Source organism: Rhinopithecus roxellana, chromosome 1 (genome assembly GCF_007565055.1).
Source record: "Rhinopithecus roxellana isolate Shanxi Qingling chromosome 1, ASM756505v1, whole genome shotgun sequence".
NCBI classification, from domain to species: domain Eukaryota; kingdom Metazoa; phylum Chordata; class Mammalia; order Primates; family Cercopithecidae; genus Rhinopithecus; species Rhinopithecus roxellana.
In genome coordinates, this window is record NC_044549.1 from 150,778,492 (window position 1) to 150,804,664 (window position 26,173).

Genomic DNA, 26,173 nt, shown 5'->3' on the forward strand with positions numbered 1-26,173 from the left:
TTTAGTAGAGACGGGGTTTCAACGTGTTAGCCAGGATGGTCTCGATCTCCTGACCTCGTGATCCACCCATCTCGGCCTCCCAAAGTGCTGGGATTACAGGCATGAGCCACCGCACCCGGCCCAAAGTGGATATTTTTTAAGGGTAGGAAAAAAGTGACACTTTCCAAATGTTCAGAAGAGATGAAAAGAAATTCTTTCCATTTCCTCTGCCTTTTAACGTTAGGTTCAACAAGCATTTACTGAGCATAGCACTAGTCATTGATGGGAGAAAAATCATAAAGACGTGGAAAGTCAAAGTCCCTGCAACAAATGCAACGAGCTCAGAGTGTAGTAGGAGATGATCTGACATGCGGCAGGACTGGTGTTCTTACTGCAAACACAGGGCTATGAGAGCATTGTAAAGGGGTGACTGTGAGCTGCAGAGTGGAGGTTCGGAAAGCGTCTGTAGCCTGTGCTTGCTGGTTGCAGAGCATATGCACTCTGCTTGGGGGTTTAAAGACACTTATGTGACATTAGTTTCAGAGTTGATTCTCAGAGACCTGATACATGAGCCTTATATTCCCCTGTCTTCCCTATATTGAGTTTTAAGTGGGCATATAGACCCATGCTGCATGTTTGCATGTCATTTGTTATTGAACAAAACCGCTGAAACCGTTTTACTACAGAAAGCTTACATTTCTTTTAGTTGATAATCACATCATCTCCTTACGAAACAACCTTCCCTCTCAGTCCAGTTTTCGTGGCTTCTGCTTTGTTGCTGGGGCTGCTACATCTAGCTCTTTCATATGGATTTAAAATACATTCTTCCTACTTTTCTTGCTTGCTCCTAAACAAAACTAGAAAAATGTATATTCTGGGGATCTGCCATGAATTCGCTGGGGAATCTATAATTTCATCTCAGTCAACTTTGCCGAAAACCTCATGTCTTGGGATGGGAACTAGAAAACACTGTAGACAGATCACAGTGGTTGAAAGGAAAGAGAACATGTTCCTTCTCCTGAGAGTGGTTTCACTCAGCAAGGGCTTTTGTGATGATCATGCAGAACTTGCCATCTGGGCACAAGAATCTGAGAATGATACAAGAATGGCAGGAGAGGCCCGGCGCGGTGGCTCAAGCCTGTAATCCCAGCACTTTGGGAGGCCGAGACGGGCGGATCACGATGTCAGGAGATCGAGACCATCCTGGCTAACACGGTGAAACCCCATCTCTACTAAAAAATACAAAAAACTAGCCGGGTGAGGTGGCGGGTGCCTGTAGTCCCAGCTACTCGGGAGGCTGAGGCAGGAGAATGGCGTAAACCCGGGAGGCGGAGCTTGCAGTGAGCTGAGATCTGGCCACTGCATTCCAGCCTGGGTGACAGAGCGAGACTCTGCCTCAAAAAACAAACAAACAAAAAGACTCAAAAATAAGAATGGCAGGAGACGGGCTGTGTTGAACCCTGGGAGAGGCGAAGATAGTTAGTGTAACAGGAAGTGCAGAGTTTATTATAGTCACAGCTCCACTGCCTACACAACTTGTTTTCCTCGCAGCACTCTGCAGTTTTAGAACCAACTATCGCTGGTTTGTTCTTTCTCAGGAAATTGAATGCACTGCGTTGTTACCCTGGGCAAATCTAAGGTAGACATAAGGCTACCGTAAGGCCCATGTCTGGTTTAGGTAGACGTGTGCTCCTGTCCCTCCAATTACATGGGTATTTTATTTGAAAGTTGTTAAGAGCAAAGGTTAAATTCTTGCAGGAACCTGAGGAAATCCTACTTCTTAAATGGTCCTTTGTGGTCAAGCATGTGCTAAGGGCTGAGCAGTGTACTGGAGTTTTAGCTTCGATGTCAGTAAACTTTTCCCCAGGTAAACAAGACCCCGAGTATGATTCAAGTCACCTCTTACTTTTCTAGGCCCGTTTTTGCTTATGGGTTATTTTGCTTCTGTGTCAAGAGATGAAATCTGTCTCTGCTCTGGAGAAGGCATTAGTTGCTGTGGCCATCCAGGTGGCCAGGCAGGCCTGCACGGTTTTCAGTCGACATTCGGAACTTCGTTGCCATTCCTCTGGCTCAGCTCTGAGGCTGTGGGCAAAGCTCAGACAGACTCAGGCAGGTTTCTGAATTTAGAAAAAGCTCCCTTGTCCTACCCGAACTTGAGCATGAGTAGGAATAAAATTTGATCCAAGTGGTTTGTTCAGCTGAGTCTTTTGGAAAAGGAAGAAGTTCAGGCAAGGAAGAAAAGGTTGGAGCACACTTTACATTTTCTTGGCCTACTATGACTGAGGTCTTATGCTTGTCCTTCTCATTAGGTCCCTATGTCATCAGAGTGTTCCCTAACTGCCCCCTCCCACAAGGTAGAGTTGGTTACCTTTCTTCTCACCCACCAACTCTTCCTTGTAAGTATTTGCATTATCACCGTATCGGAAAGGTGCTTATGTCTGTTTATCCTGTATGACTCGAAGACAAGGTTGATCTAGATCATCTTTGTAGCTTGAAAGTCTAACACATCTCTCAGTACTTGAAAGGTACTCAATGAGGGTTTTCTGAATGATGTCGAATCACTTTCTGTCTCCTTCTCTCTCTCTCTCTCTCTCACACACACACACACACACACACACACACACACACACACACACACTCTAAGCATACAGTCAGGAAAGATTATCTTTTCAGATTATTAAGAATTTTTCTTAAAAGGTTGTACAAATATAAGCAATTTTAACCATATTTTAACCAGTCAGATTAAAGCACATACGTCTTCAAAACGATTTTATTTTTTTCTTCTGGAAACCATGCAACCATTCTAAATTTGATTCTATTATTAACCCATTTTAATATTTGAATCAATATATGCAATGTGCCCAAAGACAAGGCTCATGAAGAATGGTGCCTTGTTTTTGAAAACAAAAAAGATTAAAGTGTGTCTGGTTCCCATGGGAATGTAGCCATAGACATGGAGCAATCAAATAAGATTCACAGTTTTGTAATGCTGTTACTGTGCAGCATTTTCCAAATCCTTTTGTTTTGAATGTAGCATTCATAACAAATGCAAGTTAAACAATTTAAATTGACCAACTTATGTCTCCTGAATACCAGGCAATTCCTTTGAAATGAATGAGAATCAGTTGTAGGAAATGCCAAATTTTGTTGCTGTGTTATTTAGCATTCACAGCAAGAATTGAAGCTCAATTTTTAGATCTGATGAGAAGTTTGCTAACTTAACTGAGTTAGTGAAATCAAGCAGCCACAGTATTTGATAATTTAATTCTGAATTGCTATGGAATTCCGGGAATTGTGCTACAAACATAGATAAGATGAAGTGTCTGCATGTATTAGCCTGTTTTCACACTGCTGATAAAGACATACCCTAGACTGGAAAGAAAAAGAGGTTTAATTGGGCTCACAGTTTCACATAGCAAGGGAGGCCTCAGAATCATGGTGGGAGGTGAAAGGCGCTTCTTACATGGCAGTGGTAAGAGAAAATGAGGAAGATGCAAAAGCAGAAACGCCCGATAAACCCATCAGATCTCGTGAGACTTATTCACTAGCACAAGAACAATACGGGAGAAACTGCCCCCATGATTCAGATTATTTCCCACTGGGTCTCTCCCACAATGTGTGGGAATATGGGGTTATAATTCAGGATGAGATTTGGGTGGGGACACAGTGAAACCATATCATTCCGCCCCAGCCCCTCCAAATCTCATGTCCTCAAATTTTAAAACCAATTGTGCCTTCCCAACAGTCCCCCAAAGTCTCAACTCATTTCAGCATTAACCCAAAAGTCCACAGTCCAAAGTCTCATCTGAGACAAGGCAAATCCCTTCTGCCTATGAGCCTGTAAAATCAAAAGCAAGTTAGTTACTTCCTAAATCCAGTGGGGGTACAGTTATTGGGTAAATACAGCCATTCCAAATGGGAAAAATTGGCCAAAACAAAGGGGTTACAAGCTTCATGCAAGTCCAAAAACCAGTGAGGCAGTCAAATTTTACAGTTCCAAATTGATCTCCTTTGACTCCAGGTCTCACATCCAGGTCACACTGATGCAAGAGGTGGGTTTCCATGGTCTTGGGCAGCTCTGCCCCTGTGGCTTTGCAGGGTACAATCCCCTTCCTGGCTACTTTCATGGGCTGGCATTGAGCGTCTGCAGCTTTTCCAGGCACACAGTGCAAGCTGTAGGTAGATCTGCCATTCTGGGGTCTGGAGTAGGGTGGTCCTCTTCTCACAGCTCCACTAGGCAGTGTCCCACTAGGGACTCTGTGTGGGAGCTCTGACCGCACATTTCCCTTCTGCACTGCCCAAGAAGAGGTTCTTCATGAGGGCCCCACCCCTACAGCAAACTTTTGCCTGGGCATCCAGGCATTTCCATACATCTTCTGAAATCTAAGCCGAGGTTCCCAAACCTCAATTCTTGACTTCTGTGCACCTGCAGGCTCAACACCACATGGAAGCTGCCAAGTCTTGAGGATTCCACCCTCTGAAGCCACAGTCCGAGTTTTATGTTGGCCACTTTCAGTCACAGCTGGAGTGGCTGCAACTGAGGGCACCAAGTCTCTAGGCTGCACACACACAGGGACCCTGGGCCCAGCCCACAAAACCACTTTTTTCTCCTTGGCCTCCAGGCCTGTGATGAGAGGGGCTGCTGTGAAGCTCTATGACTCGGCCTGGAGACATTTTCCCTGTGGTCTTGGAGATTAATATTAGGCTCCTTGCTACTTATGCAAATTTCTGCAGCCAGCTTGAATTTCTCCTCAAAAATGGGGGTTTCTTTTCTATTGCATCATCAGCTGCAAATTTTCTGACTTTTCTGCTCTGTTTCCCTTTAAAACGGAATGCTTTTAACAGTACCCAAGTCACCTTTTGAATGCTTTTGCTGTTTAGAAATTTCTTCTGCCAGATACCCTAAATCATCTCTCTGAAGTTCAAAGTTCCACAAATCTCTAGGATGGAGGCAAAATGCCACCAGTCGCTTTGCTAAAACGTAACCGGTTCCCAACAAGTTCCTCATCTCCATCTGAGACCATCTCAGCCTGGACCTTACTGTTCATATCACTATCAGCATTTTAGTCAAACCATTCAACAAGTCTCTAGGAGGTTCCAAACTTTTCCACATTTTACTGTCTTCTTCTTTTTTTAGATGAATTTAATGAATTTTTTAAATGAATTTTTAAAAATTATATATATATTATATTATACTTTATGTTCTAGGGTACATGTGCACAACATGCAGGTTTGTTACGTATGTATAGATGTGCCATGTTGGTGTGCTGCACCCAGTAACTCATCATTTATGTTAGGTATATCTCCTAATGCTATCCCTCCCCTCTCCCTACTGTCTTCTTCTGAGCCCTACAAAGTGTTCCAGCCTCTGCCTGTTACCCAGTTCCAAACTCGCTTCCACAATTTGGGTATCTTTTCAGCAACACACCAATCTACTGATACCAATTTACTGTATTGGCGCATTTTCACACTGCTGATAAAGACATACCTGAGACTGGGAAGAAAAAGAGGTTTAGCTGGACTTACAGTTCTGTGTGGCAGAATCATGGCAGGAGGGGAAAGGTACTTCTTACGTGCCAGTGGCAAGAGAAAATGGGGAAGACGCAAAAGCGGAAACCCCTGATAAGACCGTCAGGTCTACATGAGACTGATTCCCTACCACGAGAACAGTGTGGGGAAAACTGCCGCCATGATTCAAATTTTCTCCCACTGTGCCCCTCCCACAACATGTGGGAATTATGGGAGTATAATTCAAGGTGAGATTTGGGTAGGGACACAGCCAAACCATATCACTGCATGTGTGGATTTATGTTATAATCTAGAAGAGAGTGCCTAGAGTTTGGTATAGGAATCATACATTCTCATAGTACTAACTCTATTCACTGCAGTATGGTTGAACTGAGTCTCCAAGATATTTACCCAACGTCTATATAGCTAAACCCTGCAGGCTGTAATTCTTACCTTGCAGTCCTTATCTGCAAAGAGTTCGTACATAAAATGTTTTAGGTGGTGGGATTTAAGTCATTTCATTTATTTTTTTAACTTTTAAATTATTTTTAAACATTTTTGTGGATACATATTAGGTGTACATATTTATGGGGTAAATGAGATTTTAAAATAACTTAAAGAATGAAATTAGATCATTTTACTTATTTTTAAAATATATTCATCAATTTTTTTCTACAATAAGCCCGTATCACGTTTATGATAAGAAAGATTAATCTTCGGAAAGTATTTTTAATGAGTTATTCAGAACTAGCTAATTGCAATGAGACTCCATTCTCTAACCTGCTTGACAACAGGCTTTGGGCTAAGGTATCTCTAAGTCTCAGACGACCTCTGCCTCTTAATTCCAAGTTTGATCAGTGGCATAACAAATTTGGTTTTCCAGTTTCTTTTATACATAATCCTGAAAGTAGAAATGAATTTTTTATAACTCTGTAGGTCCACAACATAACAATACATTTCTAATTTTAGAGCACAATTACATTTTAAATATTTTCTCTTGTATTCTTCATAAATTGTGAAAATGTGATAGACGTTACCATGCTTTTATCATCTCTCAGATTTTGTCATATACCCAGAATTATCTGAAAAGGCTTTAGTCAGACCATGCGTATCATATTTTGTCTCAGTGTATGAGAAGATGTTGATACCTAATATATCAATCCACTTTTTCAGAGTTCAGGTGATGTGAGTCAGGTTGAGTTGATAACATGTTATGGACTCAAAAGACCAGTTACTGGCTTTCGGTGACCACCTCTGCAAGGCCCCACTTAGTAACCACTTTGCTTCGTCTGGAGCATCCCATGAACTATGTGAAGTATGTTTTCATCTTTATGGTTTTTAATGCATATATGTGGAATTGTGTTTGAGGGACCAACGGAACTGTTGACATTTAGTATCATGGATTCATGTGTTTTTTTCTGAACATATTCTCAATTACATCTACTAATATTCCGTGGAAAATCTTAGAATTATTTATGATAGTAGAAACTTAAAGCCATCTCAATATGCAGAAGCATGTTAAGACTAAGTGCATTAGAGCAAATCATTGGAGTATTATTCAGTTATTGATAATGTTATAAAAAGTTTATAACAACAACATGTATGTTTATATTTAATATATAATGTTAAATAAGAAAGTTGTAAAATGTTATCATTGTATCTACTGCCATAAACGCAATAGACTGTGCAGAAATTAAAGAGATCCTGTGTGCAGAAGGGGCCAGCCCTGACCATCTCTCTGTCTAAATATATGATGTTATCATTTCTGTTCTCCAGTAGGTACACCATGTTGATGCAGAGTTTCCTTGCAGCCATTTCTCTTCCCAGAATTCCAAACAAGATTTGGGTTCAAAGACTTCTGTTCTGTCAGTTTCCTCCTGATCAAGAGTTTCACTCTTCTTGTCATCACCCCATCTGAGTTGAGAACCAGAGTGACAGAGTCATTAGAAACCTAAGAGGCTCAGAGAGCTTTTGATCCTTTTCTGGTCCCCTCTCAGAAACAGTATTTCTCCTCCAAAGAGTTTCTATATCTGCATTTTATCTGGTAGAAACTTTCTGTACATCATATTATTCTTCTTTCCAACTCTACAGGCTTTTAATTTTAGGAAGTACTTGCCCACTCTTTTCCAAGCAATAAGTCTTATGGCTTAGCTTTGATCTTAGAGGTTCAATAAAAGTAAATTTCTCACCAGTAAGAGAAAATACATTGAGAATTGGGGGAGGTAAAAAGTATCCTCTCCATTTGAAATTAATAATTAAAATAATTATTAGAGAAGGTGGAAATATTATAAAAAACTGAGATGTCCAAGACCACAGACATCCAAAATAGATGTTGAACCTTGTAATGTCCCTCTCATTGTTGAGCTAACAATGGATTGGTTATGTACTAGACATCTTCTGAATGTGTCACCTGGCCCTTTCCCTACTGTGGCACCTTTCTCTCCTCAGATCTGCAGTAATTAACAATCTAATATCATTTTATAATTTTGATGAGATTCTCGCTAATGGTTTTGTGCTCTCTTTCGTTTTCTAGAAACTTCCTTTGCTGTATGAAAAGGAATGGAACCATGTAGTCTGAGAAACATGCCTTTGACACTTTGTTGTGTTTCTCTCCTTGCACCATGTTTATCAGACTACATGGTTTAAGCCCTTTTTAGATTTATGAAATAAGCCTTTTATTCCTGAATTTTTGTTTCTTTTTCTCCTTCTACTATTCAATTTTTTTCCTTATTTTAGAAGTATCTCTCTTTCTGAGTGAATAACATTTCTAGACTGTATTTGTACCAGACACTCCCCATGTTCATTTTAGTCTGCTGACGAAACAGGAAAATCTTTGTGTTTTTGATAAGGACTGTGGAACTAGAACATACAGGCCTTTCTTGTTCAGAGAAGTATAGGCCGGGTGCGGTGGCTCACAACTGTAATCCCAGCACTTTGGGAGGCTGAGGCGGGCGGATCATGGGTCAGGAGATTGAGACCATCCTGTCTAACACGGTGAAACCCCGTCTTTACTAAAATACAAAAAAAATAGCTGGGCATGGTGGCACACACCTGTAGTCCCAGTTACTCAGGAGGCTGAGGCAGGAGAATCGCTTGAACCTGGAAGGTGGAGGTTTCAGTGAGCCAAGATCACGCCACTGCATTCAAGCCTGGGCAACAGAGCGAGACTCCATCTCAAAAAACAAAAAAGAAAAAGGAGAGAAATGTAGATATACGTATTTAACTTGCTGCCAAATTTTGATTAGAAAGGAAATAATAGACCAAGAGTATTGCATAGAGAGAGAAGTATCTTTGGTCCTAAATATGTATCATTTACATAAATATTATATTTATTAAAAATACTTTGAGTTTATACAGAAGTAAAGTTTAAACCCAGATTAGTTAAATTTGATTTAAACAACTGAATTTTGTTAACTAACTGATCAAGACAAAGATCAATATGAGTGTGAAATTGGGAGACTAATCCCATGGGCCATCATGCTAGGAGAGCTGAGCCAAAGCCAAGCAGGGGACACCCGTCATCCCCCAGTAAAACAAGCAAAAGTGATCACAGACAGATCAGTACTAGACACTAAATCCCGACCAAAAAAAAAATGCAAATATTCTCTGAAGGAAAGCAACCGTAATTAATCATTTTCTACTAATACCTTTTAAAAAATTAAAGTGTTTTTACTTCCATTTTGGAATTCAATTCCCTAGGAGACAAACAGATCCTCAGAAGGTAAAGATATTAAATAGAATCAGATATGAGCTTGAAGTTAAATACGACCAAACCCTCCAAAATTAAAAAAAAAAAAAAAAGACGGGGGCATTCTTAATGACCCTTTCGAGAACCAAGAACTTCATATATTAGAACGGTCAGTTTCGGAATAATACAGAGCTATGTATAAAATATTTTAAAAATAAAATTTATACGTTTAGATATAGAAGGAACAAAAGATTTTCAAATGTGATCAAATTAGTTTCCAAAAAGAATCAGATACAACTTTTAAAAGTGAAAAATATAATTGAAATTAAAAACCCAATAGATGGTTTGGAAGCATATCAGACACAGCTTAAAAAAGGAATAAACGAAAAGGGAGACATATATGAAGAGATTACCCAGATCATAATAATGCAGAGAAGGAAGGTAGAAAATATGAAAGAAAAGTTAACTGACACGGAGGACACAATAAATATCTAAGCTAGATCCAACTGGAGTCCCAGAAGGAAAGGATAAAGGCAGTTGAGGAAAGAAGTGACTGAAAATTGTCTGGAATTATGGAAAGATATGCATCATAGACACACAAAGGAACCCGCACATTAGGTAAGTGAATAAGAAATATCATTTATATACAATAAAATATGTGAATGTCAAAGAAATTATAGTGAAGTTTTAGAACACCAAAGAAAAAGAGAACTTAGGAGCAGCCAGAGAGAAAAGACTGATCATCTGCAAAGGAACAATAATTAGGTAAAGAGAAGACTTCTAAAAACTGGAAGCTGAAAGACCCAACCAATACTGTCCACATTCTGATGCAATCACAGGCGAGGATGCTGAGTGGAGCCACACAGGCTGTGCACTCAGCAGCTCCAGAGGGGTGTAATTCACATAGGATTTAGTTTGTGTAGTGTTCCCTGGAGTTGGCCAATGCAGCGTTAAATAGAATTTTGAATTCAGCAAAATTATCTTTCAAATATGACCTGAAATTTTTCAGGAAGTAGAAGAGGAAGCAATTTCAGCCTCATATCATGAGACCAATATAACCCTGTTACTAAAACCTGACAAAAATACTTAAGAAAATGAGTAGAGACTGTAGCACCTAACACAGAGCCACAGAAAATCCACAATAAAACATTGACAAATCAAATCCATCAATGTATCAAAAGGATAATAAATTATGGCTAAGTGGAGTTTGTCCTTAGAAAAGAAGTTTGGTTTATCATTAAAAACTCACCAATCTATGTAATTCAACATATTAACAGAATAAAGGTTAAAATTCACATGATCGGCTCAACAAATACAAAATAAAAACAGTTAACAAAATTGAACACACATTCATCACAAAAAATAATCTCCTAGCAACTGAGAAATATAAGGATCTTTCTCAATTTGATAGAAAATATGTACAAAAAAACCTATAGTTTACTTCAAAGTGAATGGTTAAATATCGACACTTTTTTCCTATACTTGGGAATATGGCAAGGATATCCATTTTTATTACTTCTATTCAATATTGTACTGGCGATCCTTACCAAAGCAAAAAGGCAAGGAAAAGAAAAAAATCTATTAATGCTGAAAATGTGAATACTCTATAATTATCTATTCTACTTGAAGGCAAACATTCTAGCTAAAACTCTTACACATCACCAGGAGACACATATAAGAATGTTTATAGAGGCATTGTTTAGCCTAGCACCAGTCTTTACCCAGGTTCCATCAGTAGTGGAATGCATAAATAAATTTTAGCAAATTCACACAATGGGCTGTTATACAGCCATGGAATAAATTAACTACAGCTATGCATTACTACATAGGTGAATCTTAGAAACAAATTGTTGAGTTAAGAAGCAAACTGTTAAATGCAAGATCCTAAATATATGTGATATTTACCAGGTCTTGACATACTCATTGTGTCTGGGACTTTTAGTAGTCTTTTAACTTTAGTGATCTCCTAAACCCTCAACATGTCTTATCTTTAGTCCATTAAATACCTAAGGGTCTAAGAATCATCACAGACTTACCTTTTAATATAGCAATCTCCTGCTTAATAGTCATAATGACATCAAATAAATTCTTGGTACAGTAGGCTGATTTCAGTTCTCATGGTTTGGCCATAGCAAGCCTTTTGAGTTTTCCTGTTGTCAAGCACAATATATTTTATGCTGTCAGACTGGTGATTCTCATAGTTCTTCCATTCTCTCAGCTGATGTTACAGCTGATGTTGATAACATCAGCTGATGTTATCTTTAAATCTTTTCTCTTGACACTTACAATGGCATAGAATAAAGAGAGTGTTGGAAAGTCAGGAGACTTGAATTCTGCTCCTGATCATTCTTTACACCTACTAAGTTAACCTGAGAAATTATCATGAAATGAGAAATATCTATCATAGAGCACTGCCAATGTTGAAACCATTGTGTTTACAGTTTGGGTAAAAATCACATCAGTAAAGTAATTCTTGTCCGAGAGTAACGTACAGCTCGGAGAAACCAAGGAAGATATGTATGTAGTCACTGTGCAAAGTAGAGCACAGATCATGATAAGAGAAACACAGGTCATTCTATGGGGCTTCCAGTGTTGGAGAATGAAGGGGTGGCCTGCCTCTCCACACCTGTGGGCGTTTCTCGTTAGGTGGAATGAGAGACTTGAGAAAATAAATGAGACACAGAGACAAAGTATAGAGAAAGAAAAAGTGGGCCCAGGGGACAGGCGCTCAGCATGCAGAGGACCCGCACCGGTCTCTGAGTTCCCTCAGTATTTATTGATCATTATCTTTATCATATTAGAAAAAGGGAAGTGGCAGGATAATAGGATCATCATAGGGAGAAGGTCAGCAGTAAGACATATGAATAAAGATCTCTGTGACATGAATAAGTTTAAGGGAAAGTGCTGTGCCTTGATATGCATATGCAAACATCTCCATAAACATTTTTAGTGGATAAAGAGCAGCATTGTGCTAGCAAGTCCCACCTTTCACCCTAAGGCGGTTTTCTCCTTTCTCAGTAAACAACATACTGAGAAACACCAGGATGTTCCATTGCCCAGGGACAGGCAGGAGACAGATGCTTTTCTCTATCTTAACTGCCAAGAGGCCTTCTTTCCTCTTGTACTAGTCCTCCTCAGCACAGACCCTTCACGGGTGTCAGGCTTGGGGAGAATCAGGTCTTTCCCTTCCCACGAGGCCATATTTCAGACTATCACATAGGGAGAAACCTTGGACAATACCTAGCTTTCCTAGGCAGAGGTCCCTGCGACCTTTGACAGTGTACGTGTCCCTGGGTACTTGAGATTAAGAGAATGGTGATGCTTTTAACAAAGCACACCCTGCACAGCCCAAAATCCGTTAAACCTTGAGTCACCACAGCACATGTCTCTTGCAAGGACAAGGTTGGGGGTAGGGTCACAGATTAACAGCATCTCAAATACAGAACAAAATGGAGGCTCTTATGTCTACTTCTTTCTATATAGACACAGTAACAGTCTGATCTCGCTTTCTTTTCCCCACAGGAGAAATCACTTTTCATTTTGTTCGTGGAGACTAGCCAAAGTTTCATGATTGAGGTGATACTGGAAGTGTCACACAAAGGTACTGAGGTGTGTTAAACATATACAGCAAACTGTGATCAATGGAAATGCTTTGGAAAAGGATTCTGGCAACTGAAATAAGTACAGGATTGACACATAGTTTAGTGCTTTTCACTCTGTGTTTAATTAGACTATTAGATACAGAGGCTAACTCATCTCTTCATTATCAAAAATGGATCAGAGATGGTGACCAGCTTGGTACCGTGGATTCTTAATCCATGAAACTGTGTTATATTTTTATTCAGATTCTAATATTAGGAGCCAACTTTTCTTTCTATACTAAGTGAATGACTCTTGACTATTACCAAGAGTAAAGCATCTTTTTGTTCAGTTTGGTTTATTTGGATGAATCATAAAATGAATGCCTGATTACACTGTGGTCATTGTAATTGTACAGTTTATTTCATCAAAAGTTAGGAGGTTTATCTACTCAGTGTCCTGTGTTGAATTTTACCTGTCATCTGTGTTGAGTTTTATTTGGTATGCTATGTTCGGTTCTATCTATGTTGAATGTTACCTGTGGCGTCCCAAATTTGCTACATGATTAAAATTGGATATCTTGTCAGTCTTCACTTTTTGCTTCTTAATAGGATCTGCAGACCTATCTCTGTGTAATGGGCAGTTCTGGTGTAGTGCATAGTATGATATGATGCTTTTGTCTTTGAGTGTCTTAACAAAATGAGTTGGAAGGAGGTTGCTATAAAATGACACTGAGGTTAATTATTTTATTATATTAGGTGTTTTTTCCTTACTTCTCCAACATGTTTTTATTCCTGGAAAGGGTATCTTGGTGCAGTGGGAAAAAAACGGGATTTTAGATTTAGAAGGTCTTGGTTTTGGTCTTGGCTTTGTCTCTGCTACTCTTGGATTTCATCGTCTTGAAAGATGGTGTATTAATTGTGGTCAACTCAGGAGACAGAAACCTCACAGTAATTTGAAAAGTGAGAGTTTAATATAAGAATTATTAATTGTAATGTGGATTGAAGTAACAGAAAATTGGCTAGTAAGAAGTACAAAGAATTCTATAGGATGCAGCAATATTATGTATAAATATTAGCTGCTGTCATAAGGCTGAGATACAGTGTCCAGGAAGAGTCCTCTAACCCACCTCAGGCTGAGATCCAGACTCCCTTGGAGAGGGCATGCCCTTGGCTGATTAGGAATTATTGAAAAGTCACCAAAGTGCCTCACTTCTGAGACTTGCTGGAAATCTGCCTTCTGAGGTACAGAAAAGCAATCCACAGGGAGATGTTGCCCTCAAACCTTGCTGCAGAGTTGCTAGAGTCGGTGCTGGGTGAAGCTATTTGCTGCTGGGCACTGTTGGTCACCAGATGCTACAAGAACCAAGAGACAGAGAAGTCTTCGTCTGTAGGAATGGAGCATTGGAGAAACTGCACTCTGGAGGGATCTTAAGCGTAAGAATGCCTAAGCCCTGCAGGAAGTGAGCCCTGGCAGGTGCACAGGAGCTTACCCGACGACAGGGTGGTGTGGAACCTGGGATGCATGGTATCTACATTGGGAAATCCATGGCAAGATGATCACTGAGCTGGAACTGGGGACACAAGCTTACAAAGGGGCTGCACATTCCAGCTCTGTGAGCACCACAATTTGTGAGTATTCTCCCCACAAATTAGCTGCTGACGGCTCTCCAAAACAAATAATAAGAAAATCAACATAGAAGTAAACTAGAAGCAGGAAGAGAAACCACTTCCTCCAGCACCCTCTAGTGACAAGCTTAATATTGTGTTTGCTGCAAAGGACAGAGACTTAAAGGGTTCAAGGCCATTATTGCCGAGTAGGTAATGAAGGATGGATTTGAACTGAGACACAATAAATTGATAACTTGCATAGAGGAGGGGACAGATCCCTGCAGGTATCTGAAGGACTGAATGAGGTTTGAATTTAAAAGCACTTTGTGTACACTAAAACAGAATACAAAAATATACTGTTGCTATAGTTATGATTCTCTGTAATTAAACATGATACTGACATAAATGTACAGTGCCAGAGTTGGATCGGACTGATTCTGCTGCAGCAAGTCTGCTGTTCTTGTTTTTAGGGAATTTATTTCAAGATTACATTTAGGAAATATTGCACCTCAATTTAAACTTATTTGTGTCTTCTAAGCTAAACTATATGGCATATTGGTGGCCATTAGTCAGTATAAAAAATAATATATATTGAAATCTAATGATATGCCAGAATACATTTACTCATGCTAATATTGATATTACTGGCCCTGTTTTTGAAATGAGCAGCTGAGGTAAAGTAGTTTTCTAAGACCATACAGAAGGAAATAATCCAGGATTCAGTTCCAGGTTTTTCTGATTCTACAACCTGTGCTTCTAACTGAGAACCAAAGCACAGTATCACTCAAGCCTAGGCTAGTGTCAAAGTGCCGTCACTTGGGAAACATGCATATTTACTTTGGACCTTTCATGTCTCTGTCCTGCTTACAGTTCTGCTACATTGTTATCCCTCCCTCCCAATTTTTAGGAGGATGTTTTTCTTTTATATTCAGTTACTTTTCAATAACTCACACATTTGACACTAGAAGTAAATAATAGATAAGCAGAAATTGATTTAGAGTTGGTTGTCTATCTCTAACATCAGAAAATGAACTTTCTGCAGAGTGCAGAACAACTGAGGCATGTTCGACAGAAAACAGTTTTCCACATCTTTGGTAGATTTCTACAACCCGTTTCATTTAGAGGTGTTTTCTGCTAACAATATGACTAGACTGAAGCATGGCTAATAACAGGAACTTAATTTAATGGCTGCAAGTTGGAAATAACCCAAGTGTACTTCCACAGTGGCTTGGCTAGAGTAAGTGCATGTTAATGTGTGCTTATATATATGTGTATAGATACACATCGATATATGAAAATACTTTGAAGAAGTGAAAATGTATAAACTACCTATACAAAAGCTTGGATGAATTTAAAAGACATGATATTGGGCAAAAGAAGTCAGGCAAAAAGGGCTGTGAAGTTCAGAAACAGGCAAAACGAATTTACGGTGCTGTAAGTCAGAATGATATTTACTTTTGAGGGTATTGCCTGGGAAGGGACATATAGGAGGCTTTGGGATGCTGTTGTGTCAAATACTTGATCTGCATAGTAGTTATGTAAGAGTAGACATTTGCCAATTTCATAGAGTAGAAAAGATTTACGTCCTTGATCTATGTAATATTTTCAATAAAACGTTTAAATATGGATAACAACTTAAGTTTTTAAACATAGGAAAATGATAAGTATACTGTGTAATGGTGAAATGATTTCATGTTAAGTAGTCATTACTTAAGTTTACTACAAAATTTTACATGATAAGAAAAAAGTGCTTCGGTTACAGCGTTGAGAGGAAACAGATTCGAGTCCAGGTCTGAATACACTGTATTATTACCACTGTGTAAACCAAATGTCTAGAAAATGTGTAGAAGAAAATGCATCAAATGTTAGCAGTACTATAGAAATGGGTGATTTTTCTTTTTACTTCACTAAGTTTTTTCAGATTTCCTGCAATAAATGTATAAACATTTTTAATAATCAGCTATACTAATTATTGAAAAAAATGAGTATTTGGAGAGTGTCTTCATCTTTAAAGATCCCAGTGTTTCCCATTACCTAATACTGAAGTACTCTAGAAAATGGCTCCAATCTGAGTCTGTATCCTGGATTCTCCCTGTTTCTGCAAATATTCTCTGTGCCTTGACCAAATTGGGCTTTATCATTTTTTTGTTGTTAATTCATTAAATAATTTTCAAGCATTGGTTATCTGCCAAGCACTCTAGGTACACAGAAACAAATAAGAGTGGCTGTGATTTCCTTTCCCTTGATTGCTATTTCCTCTGATGGGGAAGACAGTAGATAAGTGATTGTCTTAAAGATTGATTAGGTTGAAGGTGGGAAAAAAGTAGAATATTAGGAAAGTTTATTTATAAGGGAGATCACATCCAATCAAAAGAGGCAGTATTATTGCTGCTAAAGTTTTGTTTAAGCAAAGACTAAAAAGATGAATAGAAATCTGCCAGTTGTAAAAGGACAGGACACGTGCTGGTGGACAGGAGCAAGAACAATGGATTAGAGATCTCAGGAAGACTGAGGAATTGTTGGGAAGTGGTGGAAGAAAATACTGTAGGACAGGAGAGAGGTGAGTCGGAGTTGGATGTTTCAGATGAAGATTTCAGAGGCGGCGTAAGTTCGTGTTTGACTTGAGTGTGGGTTGTGAGGCAGGATGGAGGAAAATATTCAAGGTGAGGATGCCAGTGGTGTGAGAGCTGGTGCTGGATGCATTATACATGTGGAGGCTGACCTCACTGGAAAGACAATGGAGAGGAGTAGAAAGGAAGGACCATCTCTGTTTGCTGACTGCTGTCAGACTATGCATCTTTAAAGACCCACGGGAAGCAGAACTTCTATGAGGCCATCTCTGAATTGCCCAATTTGATACATGCTCTCATTCTTTTAATTCCGTAGCATCTAACGATTCATTGCATAAGTTGGTGCTCAATGAGTATTTGCTTAATTTAATGCTTCCGTGAGAGATCACTATTAGAAACGGATGTGTTGAGCTGAATGAACTGTGTGTTTAACCTGCATTTATTGTTGTGTTCCAACAGTCAGGCAAATTGAATTGCCTATTCTGAAAGCAGTTTTGTTGAGAGAATAACAATCCATGGTTTTCACTTGGTATACAGCCATACAGTTTAGAAAGAATTTCCATGCATTTGTGCTAAAAGGGTAAAACTATAGCTTTTTAAGTAGTCACTTAATGTTTATATTTCTGTTCAGTGTCTGGGTATAGTCTCACTTTTCTGTAGATAAACTTGCAACTCCAAATGACAGGCATGAATTCGAGACAGATGTCTCCAATGTCTGGAATCAAGACAAATTATATCACTTGGCTGTCACAAAGAATGCCTCTTTTGACGTTATGGAGCAATTTGTTTAATGACACAATTGCTAGGCGGTGGAACAGATGACTGTCTCCTTTGTTGCTTAGAATTCCTGGGGCACTGCAGAGAGCCAAGCAGTTGCAAAGTGATTGGTGTGTCTGGATAACGCTGCAGGCATGGTGCCTGAGTGGCAGGGGAGAGGAACAGCTCTGTTCTATCGGTGGCCGCTGTTCCGCCGCTTTAGGGAAGGTGGGAGGTTTGTTTTCTGGTGGCCATGCTGCAAATCTTTTTGCTTGGCTAATTATTTGAAGCCATAAGATTCTAAGAACAAACTCGTAAGAGTTTGGGATGAACTCTTTAAACCTTGCCACGTGCAGAACGCTGCTGCATGTGCTCTGAAAGCCCATGTAAAGAGATGCATGAGAGACCCCCCACCTTTCAGCATTTCTAGGTGAAGATATGGATCTCTGATGAGCTAAAATAGGAAGGTGGAATCAAACGACCCCTGGATAAGGAAGTTCTTGGCGTGAGGGACTCAGGAAAAGGCATCTGTTTGAATTTTCTGGAATAAATTGGGAATGCTTTCTAGATGAGATGCTCTAGGAAGCTGGGCTATAAAAAAACTAGTAATAGTGTAATTTGCAAGAATGATGGCAATTCTATTCCGAAATTGCTTAATTCTTGGATTCAATGAAGAAAGCAGTGGGGTCTCTAACTGGAGTGCACAGTGTGCAAGAGAATCAACTAGACACTAACCTCAAATGCCCCTTCCCAGGATTCAGCCTCAGAAATTCTAAGTTAGTTGATACTGGGTAGGGCCTAAGAAGCTGCACTTAAAACAAAAAAAAAGTATAGGTGATTTCAATGCAAATGGTCCATAAATCACACTCCTCTGTGAATTGTTGGTGTTAAATATGAAAAGGTAACTTGTTTTTGCAAGATGGATGGTAGTTTCAAAGATAGAAGAGATTTTTCACGAAAGATTTAATGGAAGGGTAGTAATTAGTGCTCTGCTTTAAAGCATGAGTGGCATTTACTGCTCAGATACTATGTAAATTTTAATTTGAATTCAATCTGCATAATGAGTGCTCTTTTTTCTTTCTTTAGGTTTCTGTTACAAATCCTTTATTTAAAGAAGTGAAGCTGGGGTTGTCCTTCACCTTAAAGTTTACCTGAGGGCAGATTCATTGTACAGATATCTCTCCTGCTACTCAGAGAATCCCTAGGACAGAGAATTCATAAATTCAGGCTTCGCTTCACTGACTGGAAGGTGTTCAAGCCATTTAAAAATACAATTTTCTTAAACGTGTTTTGAGAGCTAAGCCGAAACTCAGTCTCATTCGCAGAGTGAGGCAATTTCCCTTAACTCCACGAGGTGGCGCTCGCCTACCATTGCTGGCCTCCTATGGGTAGCAAGCAGGGCTGTGATGGTGTCTAGAAGCAGAGAGAATCTGGGGAGATCCTGTCAGCATTATGGCATAGGCTTGTTTGAATTATTTTAGAACATAGAATGACAATATACTCTGCTTTTTTCCCACTGGTTCCAGTCTTGTCTAATGCTGAAGGTCACATTATCTTGTTCCAGAAACAATGTTAGGATCGACTGGCTAACTAGAGCAAACAAAGACGATTTCACAGAAAGGCAAGAGAAAAAAAAAGACAAAAGGGAAAAACAAAGAGGTCTGAGTCAAAAGCACGGAATCCTTCTAATAAACCTACTGAATGGAAAGTGTTGGAAGGTGTGAAGAGAGAAGGAAATTATGGCGGATGATGAATTCAGGTTTGAAAAAAAGTGAGCTCAAATCTTTCTTCTCCTTTTTTCAAGGTCAGCTGTCAAGGTCGGACCAGAGAGAACTGGAGGGGATATGGATGATGTCACACACTGTGGCATGCTGGGCCTTGGTTTTAGGGCTTGGCTACAGAACTCAAGGTGGCCAGACTGATGGTCATTTTCATATTTCTTCCTTGCAATGAACTAGTTAAAGGCCATGTAAATGTCTGTGACTTGGTGAAGAATTATTACTTTATTAAGGAACTATAGGGACTTCTGGAACTCTGATAATCTACCATCCTGAGTTGAGAGGAAGTCTGTGAATCCCGGGATAAGCCCAGTGCCTTACACTGGGCCAACATTGCACCCTGCAGTGCCAGTGCTTCTCAGCCACTGTGTTTGAGCTCTCTTGTTGCTACCTGCCCCACTTGCTACTCTCCTGGTTCCCCTAAGCTACAGAACCCTGTGCGTGTATCATGGAGAAGAACTTGACCATGATGGGGAATTTCCATCCTGGCTTCTTTTGTGTGAAGCAAATAAATAAATGTGAAAAGGGTAAAGCAAAGTCTAAATGAAAATGCAGATTTTGCTGAGCTAGAAATCATCTTTAAATTGTTTTTTCTTGTTTTCATAACTTATAGTGTATATTGAGAGACATTTTGAACTCAGGTCTTAACCAAAATTAAATATTGAGCCAAAACAAAATTATTAGCTGTAATTTTTGAAGCAGAATGCTGATTATGTTGCAACTGCTTTTCAAAATCTTCAATGAAGAAAGGTACAGTTAAATACTAAGCTAGGTATTCAAAGCTCTGCAACAACCTTTCCAGCCCTACTTATTACTACTCTCCTGCAATATTTAAGATATTCATATTTTTAGAAAATATCTTCTCTATTACCATCCATATTTAAAATGTGTATGTAAGAGAAGAAAAGAATATTCCATTCTGACTATCACAACTCAGTTGTGGATATAGGAGCTATAATGACAGAATTGTACAAAGCAGTGAAAACCTCACTTAAGGTTATCTCTGAATACCACGATGTTTACACATTTTACAAAGAGGATGGATATGCTTGAAAATGTCTGAATTCCTCTGTGTTGTATCAACTGAAATCTAGTCTTCCCAAATAAAACTCATTCTTTCAGCTTAATCAAAGATCTTGTTAGTAAAGAAGGAAGACATGTGGCTCCATTTATCTATCTGAAAACAATAACATGTTCTTTAGCTAAGGCCCATCTCAGTTACCGGGCAGCATTCTTTTGGTACTATCTGAATAAAAGAATTCATTTAAATACTGAGATTTTGGGGTTTACTGAAGGTTAATTTGGAATTGATTACATTACACCAGTGCGATATTCACATTTCTTTATCATCTTCTCGCCAAAGGAAAAAAAAATGATGTGTACAGTCTTGACCTCTTTTCTCTGTCCCAGATGGACAGTACATCTGTAACTTGATTGGGCATCTCCAGATTATTTTCCCTCTGGCACCTAAAACTTAGAGCATCCAACAGACTCACCAACATCTTAGTCTGTCTTGAGCCTATTATCTTGTCTTTTATAATATTGGTGATTTCAGTTCATTATCCCATGCATTTATTCAATTAATAATCAGTACATGTCCATACTGTGCCAAGCCCAGGGCTATACTGGAAGCAACTTTCATCCACGAAGCATTGTTTTTCACTGTGTAGTCAGTGCCCGATGCAGTGTAGTAAACGCTGGACACAGCAGCCAGTGAATGCACAGAGATATAGCAGTGAACAAGAGACGTGTGTTCCCTGCCCACTGAGCTTGAATACAAGGGTAATGTCGTAGACTTCTTTGAATCGTTTGGCTGTGGCAGTTTTTTTTGCACTGTAGATCCTCTGTCTCTACTTGGTCGTCCTGTAGGCAAAAGAAAGTCTCGCTCAAAAATGCTCTAATTTTAGGCCGGGTGCGGTGGCTCAAGCCTGTAATTCCACCACTTTGGGAGGCTGAGACAGGCGGATCATGAGGTCAGGAGATCAAGACCATCCTGGCTAACATGGTGAAACCCCATCTCTACTAAAAAACTATAAAAAACTAGCCGGGCGAGGTGGCGGCGCCTGTAGTCCCAGCTACCCGGGAGGCTGAGGCAGGAGAATGGCGTAAACCCGGGAGGCGGAGCTTGCAGTGAGCTGAGATCCGGCCACAGCACTCCAGCCTGGGTGACAGAGCGAGACTCTGTCTCAAAAAAAAAAAAAAAAAAAGCTCTAATTTTGATCTATATAGTTACTGTAAATCAAAATTAGGCTTCTAAAATGTGTGTACAATTGTTGGCATTAAAGTGAGTCAGCAGCAAAAGCAGTTTTATTCTTGTCATTCTAAGGGAAACTTCAGCTATAATGAGTTCATCTAACCTAGAGAGTAAAATTCTGGTACAAGTATGGACCTTGGAACTACAAACAGGAAAATTCTGTAATGGATGAAATTGTTCACCTGGAAACCAGGCCAGTCTTTGAGAGGTAATTGGTACCTTTCCATATCTGCTCACAAATTTCTGGCCTTAAGAGTTGCTAAGGACTCACTAGTTAAACAGTTGTGTTTCCTAAAGTGGAATTTCTTTTGCTATCTCTTGAACAAGAAGAAAATAATCCAGACAATCTTGGGGGTGAATCTGAGTGCTGTTGTTTCTCATTTGAAGGGGTCTTTTCATACTGAAAATGAACAGTGATTTCTGTTTATTGCTCCTTTCTTCATCCTCAAATAATTGAGTAAAGAGCTTCTTTCTGTGGCTCCCTGGATCTAGGCTGTGACAATAGGATGTCAGGAAAAAAAACGTGCAATATCAACTGGGAAAGGAGTTACAGGGAAGGAAACTGAGGCACAGAAGGAGAAGAGGCTCACCCCAGATCAGAGAGTCAGTGACTGAACTGGGGCTAGAACCCTGGTTTCTTGACTACGTAACTAATACTTTTTTACTGGCTAAATCCTCCCTCAGATCCTCCAGTCAGAGATTCATTTGTTCATACCTTTATTTATCCAACATTTAGTCAGAAAGAGATAAGGAATGCTGTCCTAAGTTCTGTGATAAATGCCGTTGCTTTAAAGTACACTATCTCATTTCACTGAATCTTCAATATTTATAACTGAGGCAATTGAAGCCCAAGAAAGTGAAATAATTTGCCCAGTTTTACGTAGCTAGTTAAGTGGCCATACTGGCATTAGGACTCAAGTCCCCAAAATAAATCTCTTTTTATTATGCCATCAACCATTGCCAGTGCCCACAACAGTGTTAGGGATTGGGAAATGAACAGTATTTAATTTATCAGATTGAAGTACTTTATCCTAGAGCATATTCTGCAATGTAAGATGTGGTTTCTGCTGTCATTGAGCTTGCACTTAACTTGGAGAGAGATTCTATATCCTTTAAAATGTAAGTAAAACTGCGAGTTCAGTGTCATCACCAGATTAGTATATATGATGGGACAGAGAACAGTTACCAGCTTCATGGGATGCCCACAGGGACTGAAGAGTTAGGTTGTGTGGCTGACAAGGAGGGCATCAATTGCTTTACATTCTATTTGTTGAGTGATTAATATGTCTTAGAAGAGTAGAGAGTTAGGCTTTTAAATGTGGCAGATGTGTGAAAACCTCTTACCATCTGCAAAACAAGACTTTAAGAGATGTCGCCTGCTATCCTTGCAGCTAGGAAAAAGAGGAGGGTTAGTGAAGGAAAATCGTGAAGCTCAACACATCAAGATTCAAATGTATGATTTTATTGCTCGCAGTGTGTCTGTTGGCAGTATCCCTGCATTCCGTGAATGGTATCAGACTATACATTTATTCCAGGAAACTTGACACATTGTTGCTCTCCCGCAAATCTCGTCTGACTAATCACTAATTGCTTCACTGCCACCACTGTCGTCTTGTATCTTTCACCTGAGCTGCTGAAAAATACTCCCATCCACCCTTCTGTGCTAAATGCTCCCCTCCCTTGATAATTTCCCAGACTACAGTCAGAGTGACGTTTTCAAAATGCAAATTTTTTCATTTTATCTCACTCATTCTGTAAAACCATTCAATAGATTTCCTGTTGCTCTAACAAATAAAAATTGTTTTTAATGATCTATAAAGACCATTTTTCCCAGTCTTTGAAAAATAATTTCCTCTTATCCTGCACACTCTTTCACATGGCAGTCTTCCTACATACCATTCCCCATACCTGAAAAAGTATTTAGTTGGGTACCTCCACTCAGCCCTTGGAGCTCAATTCAACATTTACTTCTTCCGTAAGGCTTCCCTGACTTCCCTCTGCTTATATTATGCTTTTTATTTTTCTTTATTTTCTTTTTGAGATGGAGTCTCTCTCTGTCACCCAGGTTGGAGTGCAGTGGTGCAATCTTGGCTGACTGCAACCTCTGCCTCCTGGGTTCAAGCAATTCTCTGCCTCAGCCTCCCAAGTAGCTGGGATTACAGGTGCCCGCCACCACACCCGGCTAATTGTTTTGTATTTTTAGTAGAGACGGGGTTTCACCATTTTTGCCAGGCTGGTCTTGAACTCCTGACCTCATGATTCACCCACCTTGGCCTCCCAAAGTGCTGGGATTACAGGCGCGAGCCACCATGCCCGGCCATGTGATGCTTTTGTACAACATGTACCTCTCCTGCTTACAGATGCAATCTCCCATTTAACTTATATGATTTATTCCCATCTGTCTCTCCTACCACTAGATTGTAAGCTCAGTTGTGTTGGGGTCTGCGTGTTTCCCAAACAAAGGAATGAACACACAAGACAACAAGACAAACATGGCAGGCGCGCAGAACGACACGCTCCACTTTATTTTATACAGTCGTTTGTGGAATGTTACCAAGTCTCAAGACACATTGTTGTTTTTCTGACCTTTCCCTGACTTTCTGGATTTTCAAGATGTTTACACATAAACAAACCCCCAGGGTCTGCCGTTTGCAGCTGGCTCCTTTGTCCTCCCTGCAAACAGGGAAGGAACACCCTGCTTCGTTTGCAAGAGCAGGACTTATCGGGAACGTCTCGTTTTTGCAAGCACGTAGTCCTCTACACAGTTGAGGCAAGAACCAGGTCTGCTTTTGCTCACCATTGTATACCCAAGCCAGTGAAATGCTCAGCACATAGAAGGAAACTGCGAAATATTTGTTGAATGAGTGATCCAAGAAAAATGGGACGATTCTGATTCTAGGAAGGGAAGATTAAGGTGTGGCTTTAAAAGGACCTTTATAGGAAGTTGCATTACATGCAGAAAAGTTTGATGTTCTCTTCAGCTCCCCTGAGGATGGGTAAAAGAGCTCTTCATTGTGTTGGACATAAAGAAATATCGGGATGAATTACCAGTAGATGCTCTAAAATCTATATAAAGAATACCGATAGTGTCAGAATGTAGGTTGACAGGAGAGAATAAAGGCTAGGTCAGTGAACTTCTGAAGGGGCCATTGTAGTAAACAAAGTTACTATTTTAATAAAAGCTTTAGGCCATTTTAAATTCCTGCTTGAGTGTTTGACTTAAATCCAAATCTGATAGCCCTTTATAATTTTCCTTAAGAATGTGACAAAGGCAGTCAATCCCATGTTGGTGATACAATGTTTTGGATAATTCTCAGGGACCCACTGCAAACTGCAAATTAGTATCTGCAACTAGGTCCATATAGTTAGTGTTGCAGTTCAGGACAAAGTGGGGGCTTACTCACACTTCGTGACTCCCACGTAGAAACTTTTGTTTTGCATTCAGCCCTGTAGAGGTGCTTCTCTCAAGTCAACCTGTTCTGTTTCGGTTCTTCTGAAACCAGGGGGCTTTGTAAAGCTGGAGAGCCTGAGAGACTAAGAGGCTTTGACACGTGGAAGCACATGCATACTGACTTCCTTGGTCACACCAAAAAATGCCACTCCTACTGGTCAAGCATGAATGTCATTATTGGAATACTCACAAATCATCCATCTTTGACGTGAATGTTTCCTTCCTTAGTGGTGTCTGCCTGATTATAGCAGCGAACCTGGTCTCTTGTCTGGGTACTCTTCTCTGGCTTTTACCCTTCAGAGGCTGGAGCAGAAAGAGGTTTATTAATTAGTGATTTCACTGCACTGGCACCAGGAAATACGAAGATTAGGAATCCTTAGTTCTGCCTCTGGACTGATAAGAGGAGCCAAATCTATTTTCCTGCATTCCTGAAGAAGTCTTCTTCTAGACTGGCTATAAGTTTCCAGGAAGGCTTAACATCAGAACTTTGTATCAGTTTATACCTTCTCCAGTTAATTTAAAAGGTGATAAGTGTAAGCCTCAAGTCGCATACTTGCAAACAATATATACTCTTTGTTCTTAATGATTTTAACATCTGGATGAGAGGTAAGAGTAGAGCGTCACGAGCTATCATTGTAAAGTTAGAGGAATGAAGAAGAATCAAAGGTGGTAATAATATTCAGTTATAATCAGAGATGCTTTTATAGCACATTTGAGATTTTTTAAAGGGCAATAGGATCTCATCAATGGGTGAAAATGAGTAAAATCATATCCTTCAGTTTCAGGTGCCTATGTGATAACTTGCAAAATATGTACAAAAGGCAATTGAAAATGAGAGACTCAAGCTCAGTATATTTGCAGATGTTCAAGGAAAAAAGTTGGATTCATCACTACAGAAAGGACTTTTTTAGTCAGTTGAGGGGATATGACTGCCAAAGAAGAACAGAATTCAGAGAACACGTTTATTCAGGGACAAAAGAAGGAAGGAGAGGCAGGAAAT

General features: G+C 39.7%; 1 protein-coding gene across 3 annotated transcripts in view; it reads left to right on the forward strand.

Moving 5' to 3' along the window:
• Positions 1-26,173, forward strand: part of FGF12 (fibroblast growth factor 12) — a 593,021-nt gene that overhangs the window by 272,002 nt on the left and 294,846 nt on the right. The window contains exon 2 of one of the 3 annotated variants that reach the window (XM_010373013.2): positions 12,698-12,776. The exons of the other annotated variants lie outside the window; for them this stretch is intronic. Coding sequence (XP_010371315.1) covers positions 12,743-12,776 — 34 coding nt within the window. The 5' untranslated portion in view covers positions 12,698-12,742. The remainder of the gene's footprint in view (positions 1-12,697; positions 12,777-26,173) is intronic. 3 annotated transcript variants of the gene reach the window in all.